Here is a 14,209-nt window from a genome sequence, read left to right on the forward strand (position 1 = left end):
CCGCCCCGTAGCCTAGCAGGAGCCGGCTCGTTGTTGCTGTTGCCCCAGGTGACAGAACCCGCCCACCCTAAACCCAGCCAATGAAGGGCCTGCAGGCGTGCAGATGGATGGAGTGAGAAAGACACCCAGGCAGGAGAGAGGAGGATTTTGAGTAGAGAGACCCCAAAAGGGGCACAAAAACTCAGAGAAATGGGGGGGTGGGGGCGGAGACCCAGAGGGAGAGGAGGGCAGAAAGTGCGGGGGAGAGCAATAGAAGTACAGAGTTCAGAGAGTTTGAGACCCAGAGACCCAGAGAGGGAGCAGCAGAGACAGGGGGACAGAGACCTGGGGCGGGGGGCGGTCAGAGACCCAAAAATAGAGGAACAGAGGGAGAGGAGGGCAGAGCTACTCAGAGCATCAGGGCATCCATGAGAAACACCCCTCTTTCCTATAGGGTCCCGGCCCTCTTGGCCACCGCCTCCCTCTGCCAGGACAGCCCACCTCGGCAGCAGAGGGTAGGGGTGAGGGGCTGGGTAACGATTTCCAGACTTCCCCAGGGCTCTCCCTCCCTCCCTGTGTGTGCCGAAGGGCTCAGCATCAGCTTCGGCTTCTGTCCTGCCTGCCTTTGATTTGGTTGAAAACTTCCACCTGGGTATGGGTGTGGGAGAAGAGGGAGGGACCCACGGGGAAATACTTAGCAATAAAGAGGGGGGTGTGGAAAGAGCTTTGCTGAATGAGAAAGAAACACACACAGGAATGGGTGAGACAGTGAGCGAGAAACAGGGACAGAAAGAGAGCTACTGACCCGGAGATGGTGGGACAGGAATTTAGACAGAGAGACAACAAAGGAGGCGGCAGAAAAGAGAGCGGGAACCACAGACCCAGAACACAGAGATGTAGAAACAAGGGCAAAAGTGTGTGTCTGTGTTTGCATGTGGCTATGGAATGGTAATATATGAAGGGGTGTCCTGAGGGTGTGGGGTCTATCCCTGACTTGTCACTTCCTCACTTTAAAGCCCTTTCGGTCAAAGCCTCTGCCTCCTCAGCCCCCATTATCTCATCCCACCAACCCGTTCTTCAGACAGGGAAAACTGAGGCTGCCTTCTGCAGCCTGGCCCAGGGTGCCACTGACCCCCTCATTCAGGCTTCTGGGGCCGCTTCTCCTGTTGGATTTTCCTGGCTCATTCTAGGATGATCAGGGTCCAAATCACCCCTGATCCCAGCCAGGGGACAGGCCAGTTGGTCAAAACCTCATGCTCTACTCAAGCTGGACAATGGTAAGGTCTATTTCTTTACTAGTATAGGGTAAAGGTTGGGACAGGGAAGAGGGGTAGAAACCTGACTCCAACTCCCCACCAAGGCCAAACTATTAAGCATCCTGACCTCCTGTCATTCAACCTTGCTTGTGCTCCTGCTGTGATAGGTAGCTCACTACCTCAAAACAGAATATCTAAGCCAACACTTGCCCTATCTGACTAAGTAAGATTTCTCATTTGAACCCCAGCTCCCAACTAGCTGCCTACATGTTCCAGTTTTTATGCTCCCACACACACTTCTTGACATATCCCCTCCTTGTCACTCTCTCCAGGGTGGGCAAGGTGATGTCCTCTGAGATCGCATGGTCAGCAACTTAGAAGCTGAGGGCCTCCAATGGTCAAATCCACCAGAGCTGATCTGACAAGTTGTGTATTAGAGCTCATAAACAGTAGGCACTCAGAAAATATTGGCTATCATCATCATCATCATTATTACCCTCAAGTTCATCCAAGAGAACTCCTATTCATCCTTCAAAACCCCCATTTGGTTTCACCATCTGTCTTTCTTGCCCAGATGGAGCTCTCAAAATCGGAGAGCTGTGATTTTTGTGACCATTTGACGAGTTCCCAAACTGAGGCCTAGAGCAGCCAGGCCACCCCTGAGGTCTTTCAGCATCCAGCTCTCTTCTTCCTCTACCTGCCCAGTTCCCAGGCATGGGCCTCAGGCCCGGCCATTCCGGCTGAGGAGCGTGCAGACACAGGCAGTGTCAATTCGAATCCATCGCCAGCCCACACGGCCCTGGGCATCGGTAGTCAATGCCCGCACGTAGGACTGCTTGGCCTTACACTCAGACACCCAGTGCCTCCGGTCCACACCCCGGCAGCCTCCTCCACCCCCACCGGGGCCACCTTCCCCAGCGCTGTCAGCCTTGCAGCGGGTTTCAAAGAAGTACTGGCGAAGGGGACTGCCGCCAGCCGCAGGCACCTCGCCCAGCACCTCCACCTCGCGCCCACGCAGGTCCACAGCAGTCCGGCGGTCTGTCACCCAGCCGCTGACTGCGTCACACACAGCCAGCTCTCCGCGGCGACTCGCTGGTGCTGTCTCACTCACCCCCCGCCGACTGCGGTTGGCCGGGCTGCCAGTTGGCTCCCCAAAGACTCCAGCCTCCAGCAGGAAGAGCAGAGGGGGCCCAGCGGGGGTACCCCTGGACAGGGCTACTCGGGGGGACAAGAGGTCCCACTCGGGGACTGGAAATGGGGGCAGGGGTGAGGGTGAGGCGTGGGGCTCCATTGGGACACTGGGGAGGAGGAAAAGTAGGAGGATGGGGAGGGAGCCTGAGGGGTGGGGGAGCATCTCGCTGAGCACCTGAGGATAGAGAGAGGGAAGCTGGAATTAGAGAGAAGGATAATAACTTAGTGGGGGGGCCGATGGGAACTTCTGTGTGCCAGAACCACAGGGAGGCGGTTCTGGCACTTGTTCTAGAACTTGGGGGGACCCTATATTCTAGGGCTTCGATAATGCTCAACTTCTAGATTAATCATAATTAGTCTACTATGATTACTATTAATAGCCAACAAATGGGGAAATACAGGCTCAGAGAGGTTAGTGACTTGCACCAGGTCACACAGCCAGCAAATGCCAGAAGTGGAACTTGAACCCTGTCCCAGCAACTCCACTCTGCCATCCTGCCTCTACAACCCCAAGGAACCCTAAGCCCTGCAGTCTGGAGGAGGTTTGAGTTTCCAAAATTCTGAGAAAGGTCATGTTCTGGAATCCTAGGGAGACCCAAGTTCAGCTTAAAACTGCCACTGTGAAGGCAAGACACTTCCTCTCAGGTGGGGCTTCAGTTTCCCTGTCCATGAAATTGGCCCAGGGCTGGGAGACACTGGCAGGGGTGTGCATATTGCAGTCTCTCTAGAACATTCTGGAAGCCTGTGGGTGGATTCTGGGACAGGATGGCCTGGAGAGGACTGATTAGAAGTGGGTGGTTACCAGACCTGTCAGCACCTCCTCCGCCTCCGAGCTCCGGGGTTGGGGGCCCCCAGGCTCCGGGGGGCCCCTGTGGGGGACGCAGGTGGCCCCCTCCTTCCTGACATCTCAGGAGAGGGAGGGGGCAACCACCTAGCGGAGGAAGGGAACAGGTAGGTTATAGAGGCAGGTGGAGGAGGGGGCCTGAACACTCCCCTTCTCTAAAAGTGTTCTTTTTAAAGTGTAAGGGACCAAGAGTCAAGGCTGCATCCCCCCGCCCAGGTGATGGCTCCTGGATGGAAAGCAGATGGGGGGAGGAGAGGGGAGGGGAGACGCTGAGGATGAAGGAGGCTGGAAAAGATTACATCCTCCTCAGCCCATTCATCTCTCAGACAGGGCGGGGGCAGGGCTGGCCTGGACACCCGGGTCCCTGAGGGCCCACACTTAAGAAGCCCCGGGTCCCCGAGGCTGCTTCCTGGAATGTTCTCTCCTCACAGGACAGGCCAGGGCCCGTCCAAGACTTCTATTGCACATACCTGGCGTGGCCGCCTGCCCTGGCTGGGAGATGGGGAAATGGGAAGGGGGAATTGTGAAGAGGGGCACATGTTGATCCAACCAGAACCCAGAGTGTAGGTTCCCAGCTGCCTCCTGCCTCAGATCTGGAGTCCTGGGCCCTAGCTGCCCCCTCCTCACTCAGACCCAAGAGCCCCGGCCACAGCTGCCTCCTCTTTCAGGAACTCAGGTCCCCAGCTCCCTCCCTCAGATGCGGGAGTCCAGGCCCCCAAATCCCTCTTCCTTCAAACCCAGGAGTCCGACCCCCAGTGCCCTCCTCCTTCAGACCCTGGAGTTTTGTTGGAGTTCAAGCTCCTTCCCAGGTACTCAGATAGACGGACTCCCCGGCCCCCCTCCCCCAGAAGGTTTAGCCAGGGGGTGCGGACTCCTGAGACCCCGCTGGGGGTCACGGGCTGTCCCTCTGGGACACTGCCCTCCTGCCTCAGTTTCCTCCGCCAGGCCCCGCCCCCGCAGGCCCCGCCCCCGCCCCTCCCTACCCGGGGGCAGGGCGACCCGGACGCCGGAATCCCGGGGGAGGAGGCGCGGAGGCTCTTACCTGGGGCGCACTCCTCGGCTCCCCCGGCTGCCCCTGGCGCGGCGGCGGCTCCTCCTCCTGCTCGCTGGCTGCAGGGACGCCCGGTCGCCCACCGGCTCCTCGCGGCACAAGCTCCCGAGGGCCAGGGTCGGGGGCGGGGGCGGGGCGGCGCCCGACGGCGGAGGAGGGGCCGGGGGAATCCCGCCTTCCACACACGTGCAGAGACCTCGGAAGCCCGGCCTGGCTAGCTCAGCCCTCCGCCCGCCTCAGTCCCAGGAGGCCAGGCGCCAGCACCCACCCCTCCCTCCCTCAGACCCAGGAGTCCGGGTCCCCAGCCCCCTCCTCCCCCGGATCCAGGAGTCCAGGTCCCCCAGACCCCTCCTCCCGCAGACTCCGGAGTCTGGGCCCGCGCAGCTCCCTCCTCCTTCAGACTCAGGAGTCTGGACCCCCAGCCCCTTCCTCCTCAGCTCCAGCTGCCTCCTCCCTCAGACCCAGGAGTCTGGGCCTGAGATTCCTTTGCGTTCTTTTGCCAGTGAAGTGTCAATCCCCGGGCAGATTCCCACCCTCTGCTCTCATCCCCAACTCCCCCGGGAGCTCCAGGCCAGACATTAACCAGCTGGGCTCGGGAAGTGATAAGGCCCGAGGCCCCGGGGAGACGCTGGGTGAGGGGGGTCTCTCCCACATAAGTCCTCTCTGCTGGAATTTCCCGGGTGGGGACTGGGGAGAGGGTCTTGTCCTGAGTTCAGATAAGAGCAACTCAAGGTATTCCAGGACCCGGAGATAGACAAAGATATGATTTGGCAACAGAATGACCTGCTTAGAGAAAGAAAGTGAATAGTGACAGATGAAGGGAGGTGGGGGAAAGGCACAAAAATGGAGAGGAAAAGGGGACAGACTCCCAGAGAAAGAGGGAGACAGAAACCCAGAGAGAGAGAGAGGACACAGATGCAGAGAGAGGAGACAGACATGCTAAGAAAAGGGAACAGAACCCCACAAGGGGGAAAGAGACCCAGAGAAACAGAGACCTTAAGACAGATGGAGATCAGACAGGAGTTGGAGTCCCGGGACAGACTTAATGCTTCACCCCTCCCCTGGAGCTATTTTCAGGAGGAAAGCCGACACCTGCCTTCGTGGAGGTGGCGGGGGGGGGGGTCATCCCGTACCTCTCGCTCAGCCTAAATATAGCATGGCAAGGTGACGGGAAGGGTGTCCCCGGATTAGGGTGTTCCCCTCACCTCTCCCCATCCGAGCCAAGGCCACACAGAAGGCTGCTGCAGTTGTTTATTGGGGTGGAGGAGGGGCGCTTCTCAGTCTTTGAGTGTCCACTCAGGTCACTTCCCTGACCTCGCCATGCTTCCCATACCCCTAAGCACCCAACATGCCCCACGCCCTACCAGAGGAACTTTATGCAACTTTCAGTCTCTGAAGGGGTAGTAGGGGTGAGTTTTCAAAGAGTAATGGGAAACAGTTTCCGTCTCCCCCTCTCTCCTTGGGTCTCTGTCCCCCTCTCTCTCTATCCCTCTCCTCTCTGTCTGGGTCCCTGTCCCTCTCTCTTCTCTGGATCTCTGGCCCCTCCTCTCTGGTCTCTTCCCCCTTCTATGGGTCTTTGTCCTCCCTCCTGTCTCTTACCCCCTCCCAGACCGCCGCCCTCTTCTCTCCTGCTCTCCCTCCTCCCCTTGGGTATCTCTGTCCTCTCTGCACGTGTCTCTTCCTCTTTGGGTCCCTGTGCTGGGCTCTGTGCCTGCCTCCCAGACTCTGCCCTGTGTCTGTCACTGTGAGGGGGGTCTGTCTGTCTCCGTTTCTTTTCCAAATGTGCCTTTCTCTCCATTTCGGAGAGAAGTGTTATATTATTTAAAGGTTACATTATTTTCAACCTTTATCAAACACTTCTCACAATCTGTACCTTCTTCTATCTTTCTGTGTAAAAAGGTGGTTGGATTAAATCAGGGGTTTCCAAACGGAATTTGTTAGCCACATTCTGAGTTGTCAAGAGAGACTCCTCAAACCAGTTCACACCCTCTGATGCTTCACACTGGTGCTCCTAAGTGAGATTTCATTTGACCAAAAAAGAAAGGGGGGTGGTTTCCTAGCTAAAAATAACAACAACAACTCTCTGTAAACCACTGGGTGGATTTTAATAATGAATACAAGTACTTTGAAAGTTACCTGGCACACAGGCAGCCCTATATATGTTAATGATGTAACCATCCTCCTCTTCTTTCTCCTCCAAATGCCCTTTTAGTACTGAAAGACCTCTGACCTTGGGTAACCCCCCACCTCCCCCGAGCCTTAGTTTCCTCATTTGTGAGAAATGAGGCTGTTAGACTTGGGAAGTCCTGTGCAGACCAGCAGGCTGATGGGGACATGTAGGGTCAAGCAGCAGGCCACAAGTCCAGCCCCCCATCCCTCCCCGGGGACAAGCCACGCGACCTTGGGAAGCCACTCCCATGCTCTGAGACACTGCTTTCTCCCCAGGAAGATAGAGTGGGCCCTGCAGTTTGTCTGACACACAGGGTAGGGTGGTTCATCCTGATTTGGGATCCCTTTGTGATTCCATGGAATACACTGTGCATCTCTCTCAGGTTCAGGGGCACTGACTTTTTCTGCCTTTTTCTTTCTTGGTTCTCTTTCTCTGGGGTGCTCTGGTCTCTTTCCAACTCTGGGTCTCTGTCCCTTGCTCTCTGGGTGCCTGATACCTGCCCCCTATGGGTCTCTGTCTCCCCCTCTCTCTGGGTCTTTTTCCCCTCTTGGGGTTTCTTTCTCTTTCTTTCTCTGGGTCTCTATCCCTCCCCAGCTCTCTGTCCCCCTCCTTTGGGTTTCTATCCCCCCATCATGTCTGAACAGAGTACAGTTTCTCCCCCTTTCCCCTTCCCTTGTGGCTCTGATCTCCATGTCTGGAAGGAAAACTCTATGGGAAGACAGATAGAGAAGGGGTTTGAATGGCAAAACAAAGCAGGTGTGGGGTAAATGGAAGGGGCATCTACATTTCCAAGTTCACCCAGAAGCCTTCTGTGTGACCAACGGAATCTACAGATACAGAACTTAGCCCTGCCCCTTATGGGGATGACACTGGGCAAGCCAGTTCAGTTGGTCTCCTAGAGTCCACATACCATATTCACTCCTTGACACATGATTCCTTCCCAGCGCTGTTATCCTTGGGTCCTGGCGCTACCACTAAATGCAAAACAAACCAGTATGGCCCTGTGGTGCTCGTACATACAGTCCAGCTCAACCCAACGTTCCTACAGGACTCAAGGACGGAACTTGATGTAACCCAAATCAAACAGTTGTATGACCCAACTGAACTGGTCCTACGAGGTTCACATGATTATACAACTCATTACGACTCAACTCATTGTAGCCCCGACAAACTTCTAGCCATATAACTCTACACAGTTCAACGCAACAGAACCCTGAAAGACTCCTATGCTCATACATTCCAACCCAACTTAACCTCATATGACCTAGAAAGCTCACATTCTATCACATGACTCTTCGTATTTCTACATGACTCACAAGTTCACAGAACTTAAAATAACATGGCCCTAGAAGAATCACAAAGCCACGCAGTTTCCAGTGTCTCAACCCAACTCTACAGTGCCAGGCATGAACACACAATCAGCCCCAACAGTGCCGTGGGTGACCACCTTACCTGATCCAACATGGCCCTAGGGGACTCATAAAACCACAGAATCCTGCATAATGCACTTGGACAAGACTCACCTACACTCATAACCCAACCCAACCCAACATGGAACTAAGAAACTCACAAAATTATGTGACAAAACCTACCTCCACACTACCCCAAGCTTTACACAACCCAATGCAATACAAACTGATGGAGCCCCCCCCTCAAATCAGCATAACCCATTGCCATTCACTGTCACCTCAGGAGGTACCCACAGGAGCTACCAATCCACAACTCAAGACCCAATAAGACTTAGTGTTCCCCAACTCATTACCACTTAACTTAGTTCTTCCTAAACCCAACACCCTCCCCCCAACTTTCCTTCCTCCCTTCCCTCCCTCCCTCCCTCCAAGGAAATGTGAGGTTCTGCAGACCTCAACTGTCCTCACACTTCGGTGACCATGTGTTTCCCAGGGGGAGCCCAGAGGAGTGGAGGTGGGAGCTCAGGAACCTCTCGATCCACAAACCCCCCATTGACCTTGCCCTCCAGTGGGCAACAGGGCTGCGTGTCCACGTGGCTGTACATCCCAGCCTCTTCGCCATCTGTCTCCCGGTGGTAAAAGTAGCTGAAGTTGGAGACAATGACTGGCACAGGTAGGGAAATGGTCAGCACGCCGGCAATGGCGCACAGAGAGCCCACTATCTTGCCGCCCACAGTGACGGGCGCCATGTCTCCATAGCCAACTGTGGTCATAGTGACCACTGCCCACCAGAAGGACTCAGGGATGCTGGTGAAATGGGAGTCTGCCCGGTCGGCCTCAGCAAAGTAGACTGCGCTGGAGAAGAGGACCACACCAATGAAAAGGAAGAAGATGAGGAGGCCCAGCTCTCGCATGGAGGCTCTTAAGGTCTGGCCCAAGATCTGCAGGCCCTTTGAGTGCCGGGACAGCTTGAAGATGCGGAAGACGCGTACCAGTCGGATGACTCGCAGGATGGCCAGTGACATGGCTGGCTGGCCTACCCCCCGCTGCCGGGCCAGCTCGGTACCCAGTGCCACAAAGTAAGGCAGGATGGCCACGAAGTCGATGAGGTTCATCACGTTCTTGAAGAAGGCTGTCTTGCTTGGGCAGGCTGCCAGGCGCACCAGCAGCTCGAAGGAGAACCAACAGATGCACAATGTCTCCACCACAAAGAACGGGTCATCGAAGGGCAAGCGAGGTGGGGGTCCAGGCACTGGGATGGAGCCGTTCAGCCGAGCTGGAAACTGCAGAGAGGAAGGGGTTCAGGGAGGACCATACCAGGGCTGGGATGCACTGGAATGGCCATATTTCCTGTTTAAATATTCAACTACTTCTTTACAAATTGGTCAATAGCTGCTACCCCCAGAACCCCGGTGACCTAGCTGTAGTACACTCCTTCTCGGGACCCCCAGGGAAGGCTGACTTTAGGGTCCCTGATCCTTCATTGGCAGGGCCTCCTGAAATAATGCTTGAGTAGGGCTCAATCTCTTCCCTCCCAAAATCCCACCCCCAGAGTTGAATTTCCAGATGGGGAGGGTCCCCATCCTGGCCCCACTCCCTTGTGCCCTGCCCTCCCCAAACCCAGCCTGGACCATAATGGTTAAACACCTTATCTTTATGCCAAAACCCGGGCCCCTTCCCTCACGGCCCTCAGCTCAACTTTCTTTATGATGGATTCCTTTTGCCCCAGTCCTCAGGCCCCACCCCTCCATCTGCAGCTTCCTCGGCGGCTTTCTTCAGGTCCCAGATCTCACTACCTCCAGCCCATCCTTCCCATTGGTTACTGCCAGCCGTATAGACCCCAATTTTTCAGTCTCTCCTTATCCCTCAGTTTTGATTTCTTACTACACCTGTCCTCCAGTGCTCCTGCCCTCCAAAAGCCGGGTTTCTCACCTACCTCAGCGCACGCCTTCTGAAAAGGCAGGTCCTCCTATTTAGATCCTCAGGCCCCGCCCCATTAAGCTACACCTTTCCCGCCCCCAGCCCAGGATTTAATGTAGGGTTCCCAGGTCTGGCGCCGTCCCTGGCTTGCCCACCTCTCACAGGCCTTTGCCCACCTTTGATTGGTCAGGTCTTCCAACCAGGCCCCCAATGCCTTGCCTATCCACAGGCAGGCCCCACCTTCCTGAGAGGCCCCACCTCCCATTGCCCCTTACCCCACTTTATGATTGGCCAGGACCCCGTGGACCTCGTCCAGCTCCTCCCAAATCCCGCCTCTCCACACGCAGGCCCCGCCCCCTCACCGGGCCAGCTGCAGCCACCGCGGCGAGCCCCGAGTTGTCGCGGTCGTCGCGGAAGTCGGGTAGCGTCTCAAGGCAGAAGACGACGATGGAGACGAGGATGACGAGCACTGAGACAACGGCGAGCACGCGCGCGGCCTGCGAGCTCTCGGGGAACTCGAAGAGCAGCCAGAGCTGGCGCGCGAAGGCGCGACGGGGCAGGGGGCGCTCCAATGGCAAGGGGCAGCCCTCCTCCTCGCGCAGGCGCGCTAGCGCCGCGGCGCCCAGCCCATAGAAGGCCACCTCCTCCAGGAAGACGTCGAGCGGCACGTGCGCCGGCCGCCGCAGGCGCCCGCCCGACTGGTAGTAATAGAGCACCGCGTCGAAGCTGGGGCGGTGCCGGTCGAAGAAGTACTCGCGGCGCGCGCCGTCGTAGAAACGTCTGCGGCGTACCGGGTCCCCGAGCAGCGTGTCCGGGAAGCGGCCCAGCGTGCGTGCCCGGGTCTCGAAGCGCAGCCCAGCCACGTTGAGCACCACTCGTTCGCAGCAGCCGCACGGCTGCGGGCACCCAGGTTCCATGGTGCGCGCAGCCCCGGCGACCCGCGGACGGACGTGTGGCCCCGACGCCCGACCCGGCCCGGCCCCGCCTCGGCCGCCGCCGCCGCCGCCGCCGCCGCCCCAGCCTGGTGTCCGGTGTCCACGCGTAAAAATAGCCCGGCCGTGCGGCCAGGACGCGGGGGAGGGGGCGCCGTGACCCCGGCGGGGCAGAGGGCGGCCGGGCGCCCTCTGCCGGGGCGCCCTCCCTTTACCCCCAGGCGACGCGGCGCTGCGCTTTCTCCGGGTCCACCTGGCCTTCGGGGTTCCTTTTCCTCTGTCTCTCCATCGCCTGAGATCTCTGTCCTGCGTCTCTCCGGGTTTCCGTGTATGTCTCTCGTCTATGTTTTTATGAGTATCTGAGCCGCTCTGTTCGAGTCACAAATTTCCATCTCTTTGTCTCTCTCTCTCGTTCTTTTGTATGTCTCTGTGTCTGGCTATGCCTTCACTTTGGGTCTCTCTGTATATCTGATCTCGGGGTTTTATTTCTGAGTATCTCTATGGGTCATTTATCCCTGAGCTTTGCCGTTCTAGGGTCATCTGTGGGGATTCCCGTCAGTCTCTGTGTCTTGGTCTCTCCGAATCTCCGTCTTTCTTATATTCTTGTATCTCTATCTCTGTTTCTTTCTTGTCTCTCATGGTCTCTGTCTTTCCCCTCTGTCTGGGTCTCTCTGCTTCTTGTCTCTCTGGGTCTCTTCTCTCTCATTACCTCTCAGCCCACTGTGTCTCTGTCCCTGGGATTCTCTGGGTCTCCCCTTTGGGTATCTTTCTTTCCCTGTTTCTCTGAATTACTGCAAGTCTCTGTCTCAGGGCCTCTGGAGGACCGAGCCTCTCCCGAGTCATATCTCTGAATCTCTCTCTGACATTCACCCTAGGTTGTCTGTGCCATTGTCCTGGTGGTTTCCCCATCCAGGGGATGCTCCAGCAGCTCTAAACCCGGAGCGTGTGCCCCCCACATGGGGTGCCCTCGCTCGGGTTGCCCCTACCCCCACCCCCCGGGTCTCCACCTGGATTCTCTGCCAGACTTTCTTAGACCCAGCAAGGCCTGAGCTGCAGCCCTGAATAGTGCAAAAGGAGACCAGGCCTGCCAGGAACAGGTCAGGGGTGGGCTGGGGAAATGCTGCAGGGTCACTCGAAGGGACCAAAGGACAGACGATGGCCTTCCAGCCACCAGTGTCCTATGACACGGGGTAAAAATAGCCGCATCCGATGTGCTTGGCGGGAAGTCGTGGGGATTGGACACCCGGACTCCAGGGAATGAGGCCCCGGGCGCCCTCTGCTGGGGGAGTAGAGAGAGACACTAAAGGTTTTAACCCCCTAGGAATTCTGGCACGTTCTCTTCCTGTCTACAGTTTCTTTCTGGGATGCTATGTCACCATCCATCTGATTTCTGTTTCGCTCTTTCTGTGTCTGTGTCCCTTTCTTTCATGGTCTTTGGCCCTACCCGTGTCTGGGTCTCTGTCTCCCCATCTCTCTGGCCTTTTCCCTTCTTTCTGGTCTCCTTTCTCTTCTTTTTCTCATTCTCAGAGCCCACAGAGATCCCTCTTTGTAGGTTTCTGAATGCTGTGTGTGCACCGATCTCTCCTGCCTGCAACCTTATCTCTTAACACCCTCCTACCACTGAGCCTGGAGGTGGGCGCTCCTTCTTGCCACTTCCAGACAATTCTCCCTCCCTCAGCTCCTTTGAAGCTCAAGTTATCCATGGACACCTCTTCCCAGCCTTCCCTAAAGAACTCATCTCTTTCCCTTCTGCCCACTCCCACTCTTTCATGGAAGATTTTCAATCCTGGCTCTATATCCATCACTCTAAAACGACTGTCATAATTCTTAATAATTTCAATATCCCCATATAGATGATTCTGCTAAAACCTGGCCTGTACCCGGTTGTCTTTTCCAAAAAGGACCGTATTTTTTGTCCAAGCCATGTCACACCCTATCTTGTGGAGTCCATTCTCCAGCCTTTGGTGAGACCCTCGACTAACAGACCACCTTGGAAGAGACGCAGTGTGATTTCCGAGGTTGGGTCATAAAAGGCAACGTTCCACCCCACTCTTTTCCTTGGGACACTTGTGCAGGCTAGATGACAAGGCCCATGTGGAGAGAACTCTAGGCTACTAAACTCACAGCTCATCCCCAGCACCAGCCTGCAGCCACGTGAGTGAGCCATCTTAGAAGCACATCCTCCTGCCCCAGCCAGGCTACCCCCGGAGGAGAGATAAGCCTTCTCCCCGAGGCCCTGCCCAGCTTGCAGACTTGTGAGTGAGATAAATGATCTTTATTGTTTTCAGTCAAACAGTCTTTGGGTGGTTTGTTAACACACACCACGATACTAGATAGATACTAGATAATCCACACGTGGCCTCTTGGTACTCTGAACCCATCATTTCCATCCATCTTGCCCTCTGATCTATCCCAGCCCCCTTCCTTCCTTCCTTCCTTTTTTACAGTTTTATTGAGCTACAATTCACATACCATACAGTTCACTCGTTTAAAGTATACGACATGGGACTTCCCTGATGGTGCAGTGGTTAAGAATCCGCCTGCAGGGCTTCCCTGGTGGCGCAGTGGTTGAGAGTCCGTCTGCCGATGCAGGGGACACGGGTTCGTGCCCTGGTCCGGGAAGATCCCACATGTCGCAGAGCGGCTGGGCCCGTGAGCCATGGCCGCGGAGCCTGTGCTCCGAAACGGGAGAGGCCACAACAGTGAGAGGCCCGCGTACCGCAAAAAAAAAGAGAGGAAAAAAAAAGGATCCGTCTGCCAATGCAGGGGACACGGGTTCGATCCCTGATCTGGGAAAGATCTCACATGCCTCAGAGCAACTGAGCCCTCGAGCCACAACTGCTGAGCCTGCATGCTGCAACTACTGAAGCCCACACGCTTAGACACCACTGCAATGAGAAGCCCGCGCACCACAGGGAAGAACAGCCCCCACTCGCCACGACTAGAGAAAGCCCACGCGCAGCAATGAAGACCCAACGCAGCCAAAATTTTTTTTAAATAAATAAATTTAAAATAAAATAATTTTTAAAAATAAAGTATACAGCACAATGGTTCTTCCTATATTCATAAGAGTTTTGCATGCAAAACTGCAATCAATTATAGGCAATTTTTGTTTTCCTCCCAGAGAAACTACACCCGTGTCTATCTGTCCCCCTTGATTGTGCCACCCACTTCCTCGGTCATACCCTTGTCCTTGTCATTATCAGTAACTACACACCCTTAAAACTTTTTTTTTTTTTTTTTTTTTTTGGCCACACGGCACGGCTTGCGGGATAACCTGGGCCACAGCAGTGAAAGTGCCAAGTCCTAACCACTGGACCGCCAGGGAACTCCCCAGACTATTTTTTTCTTCCTCTTTTTTGTTTGTTTTTTATGGGAGTTTAGTTGATTTCCTCTTCTTTTTTTAAAAAATTATTTTATTCAAGTATAGTTGATTTACAATGTCAATTTCTGCTCT

General features: G+C 55.6%; 2 protein-coding genes across 2 annotated transcripts; both read right to left on the minus strand.

Moving 5' to 3' along the window:
• Nucleotides 1-1,956: 1,956 nt before the first annotated feature.
• Nucleotides 1,957-2,589, minus strand: NTF4 (neurotrophin 4; the record flags this gene model as incomplete). Its single annotated transcript, XM_082862863.1, has 1 exon — nt 1,957-2,589. The coding sequence occupies one exon, from the start codon at nt 2,587-2,589 to the stop codon at nt 1,957-1,959; it is 633 nt and encodes a 210-aa protein (XP_082718989.1).
• Nucleotides 2,590-8,364: 5,775 nt separating this feature from the next.
• On the minus strand, nt 8,365-10,779 carry KCNA7 (potassium voltage-gated channel subfamily A member 7; the record flags this gene model as incomplete). The annotated part of the gene is made up of 2 exons (XM_082863207.1): nt 10,183-10,779; nt 8,365-9,183 (listed from the first exon to the last, which is right to left on the minus strand). The coding sequence occupies exons 1-2, from the start codon at nt 10,735-10,737 to the stop codon at nt 8,365-8,367; spliced, it is 1,374 nt and encodes a 457-aa protein (XP_082719333.1). The 5' UTR covers nt 10,738-10,779.
• Between the last annotated feature and the right edge of the window lie 3,430 nt (nt 10,780-14,209).

Source organism: Leucopleurus acutus (assembly GCF_964270905.1).
Source record: "Leucopleurus acutus genome assembly, chromosome: 20".
In the NCBI taxonomy this organism is placed as follows: domain Eukaryota; kingdom Metazoa; phylum Chordata; class Mammalia; order Artiodactyla; family Delphinidae; genus Leucopleurus; species Leucopleurus acutus.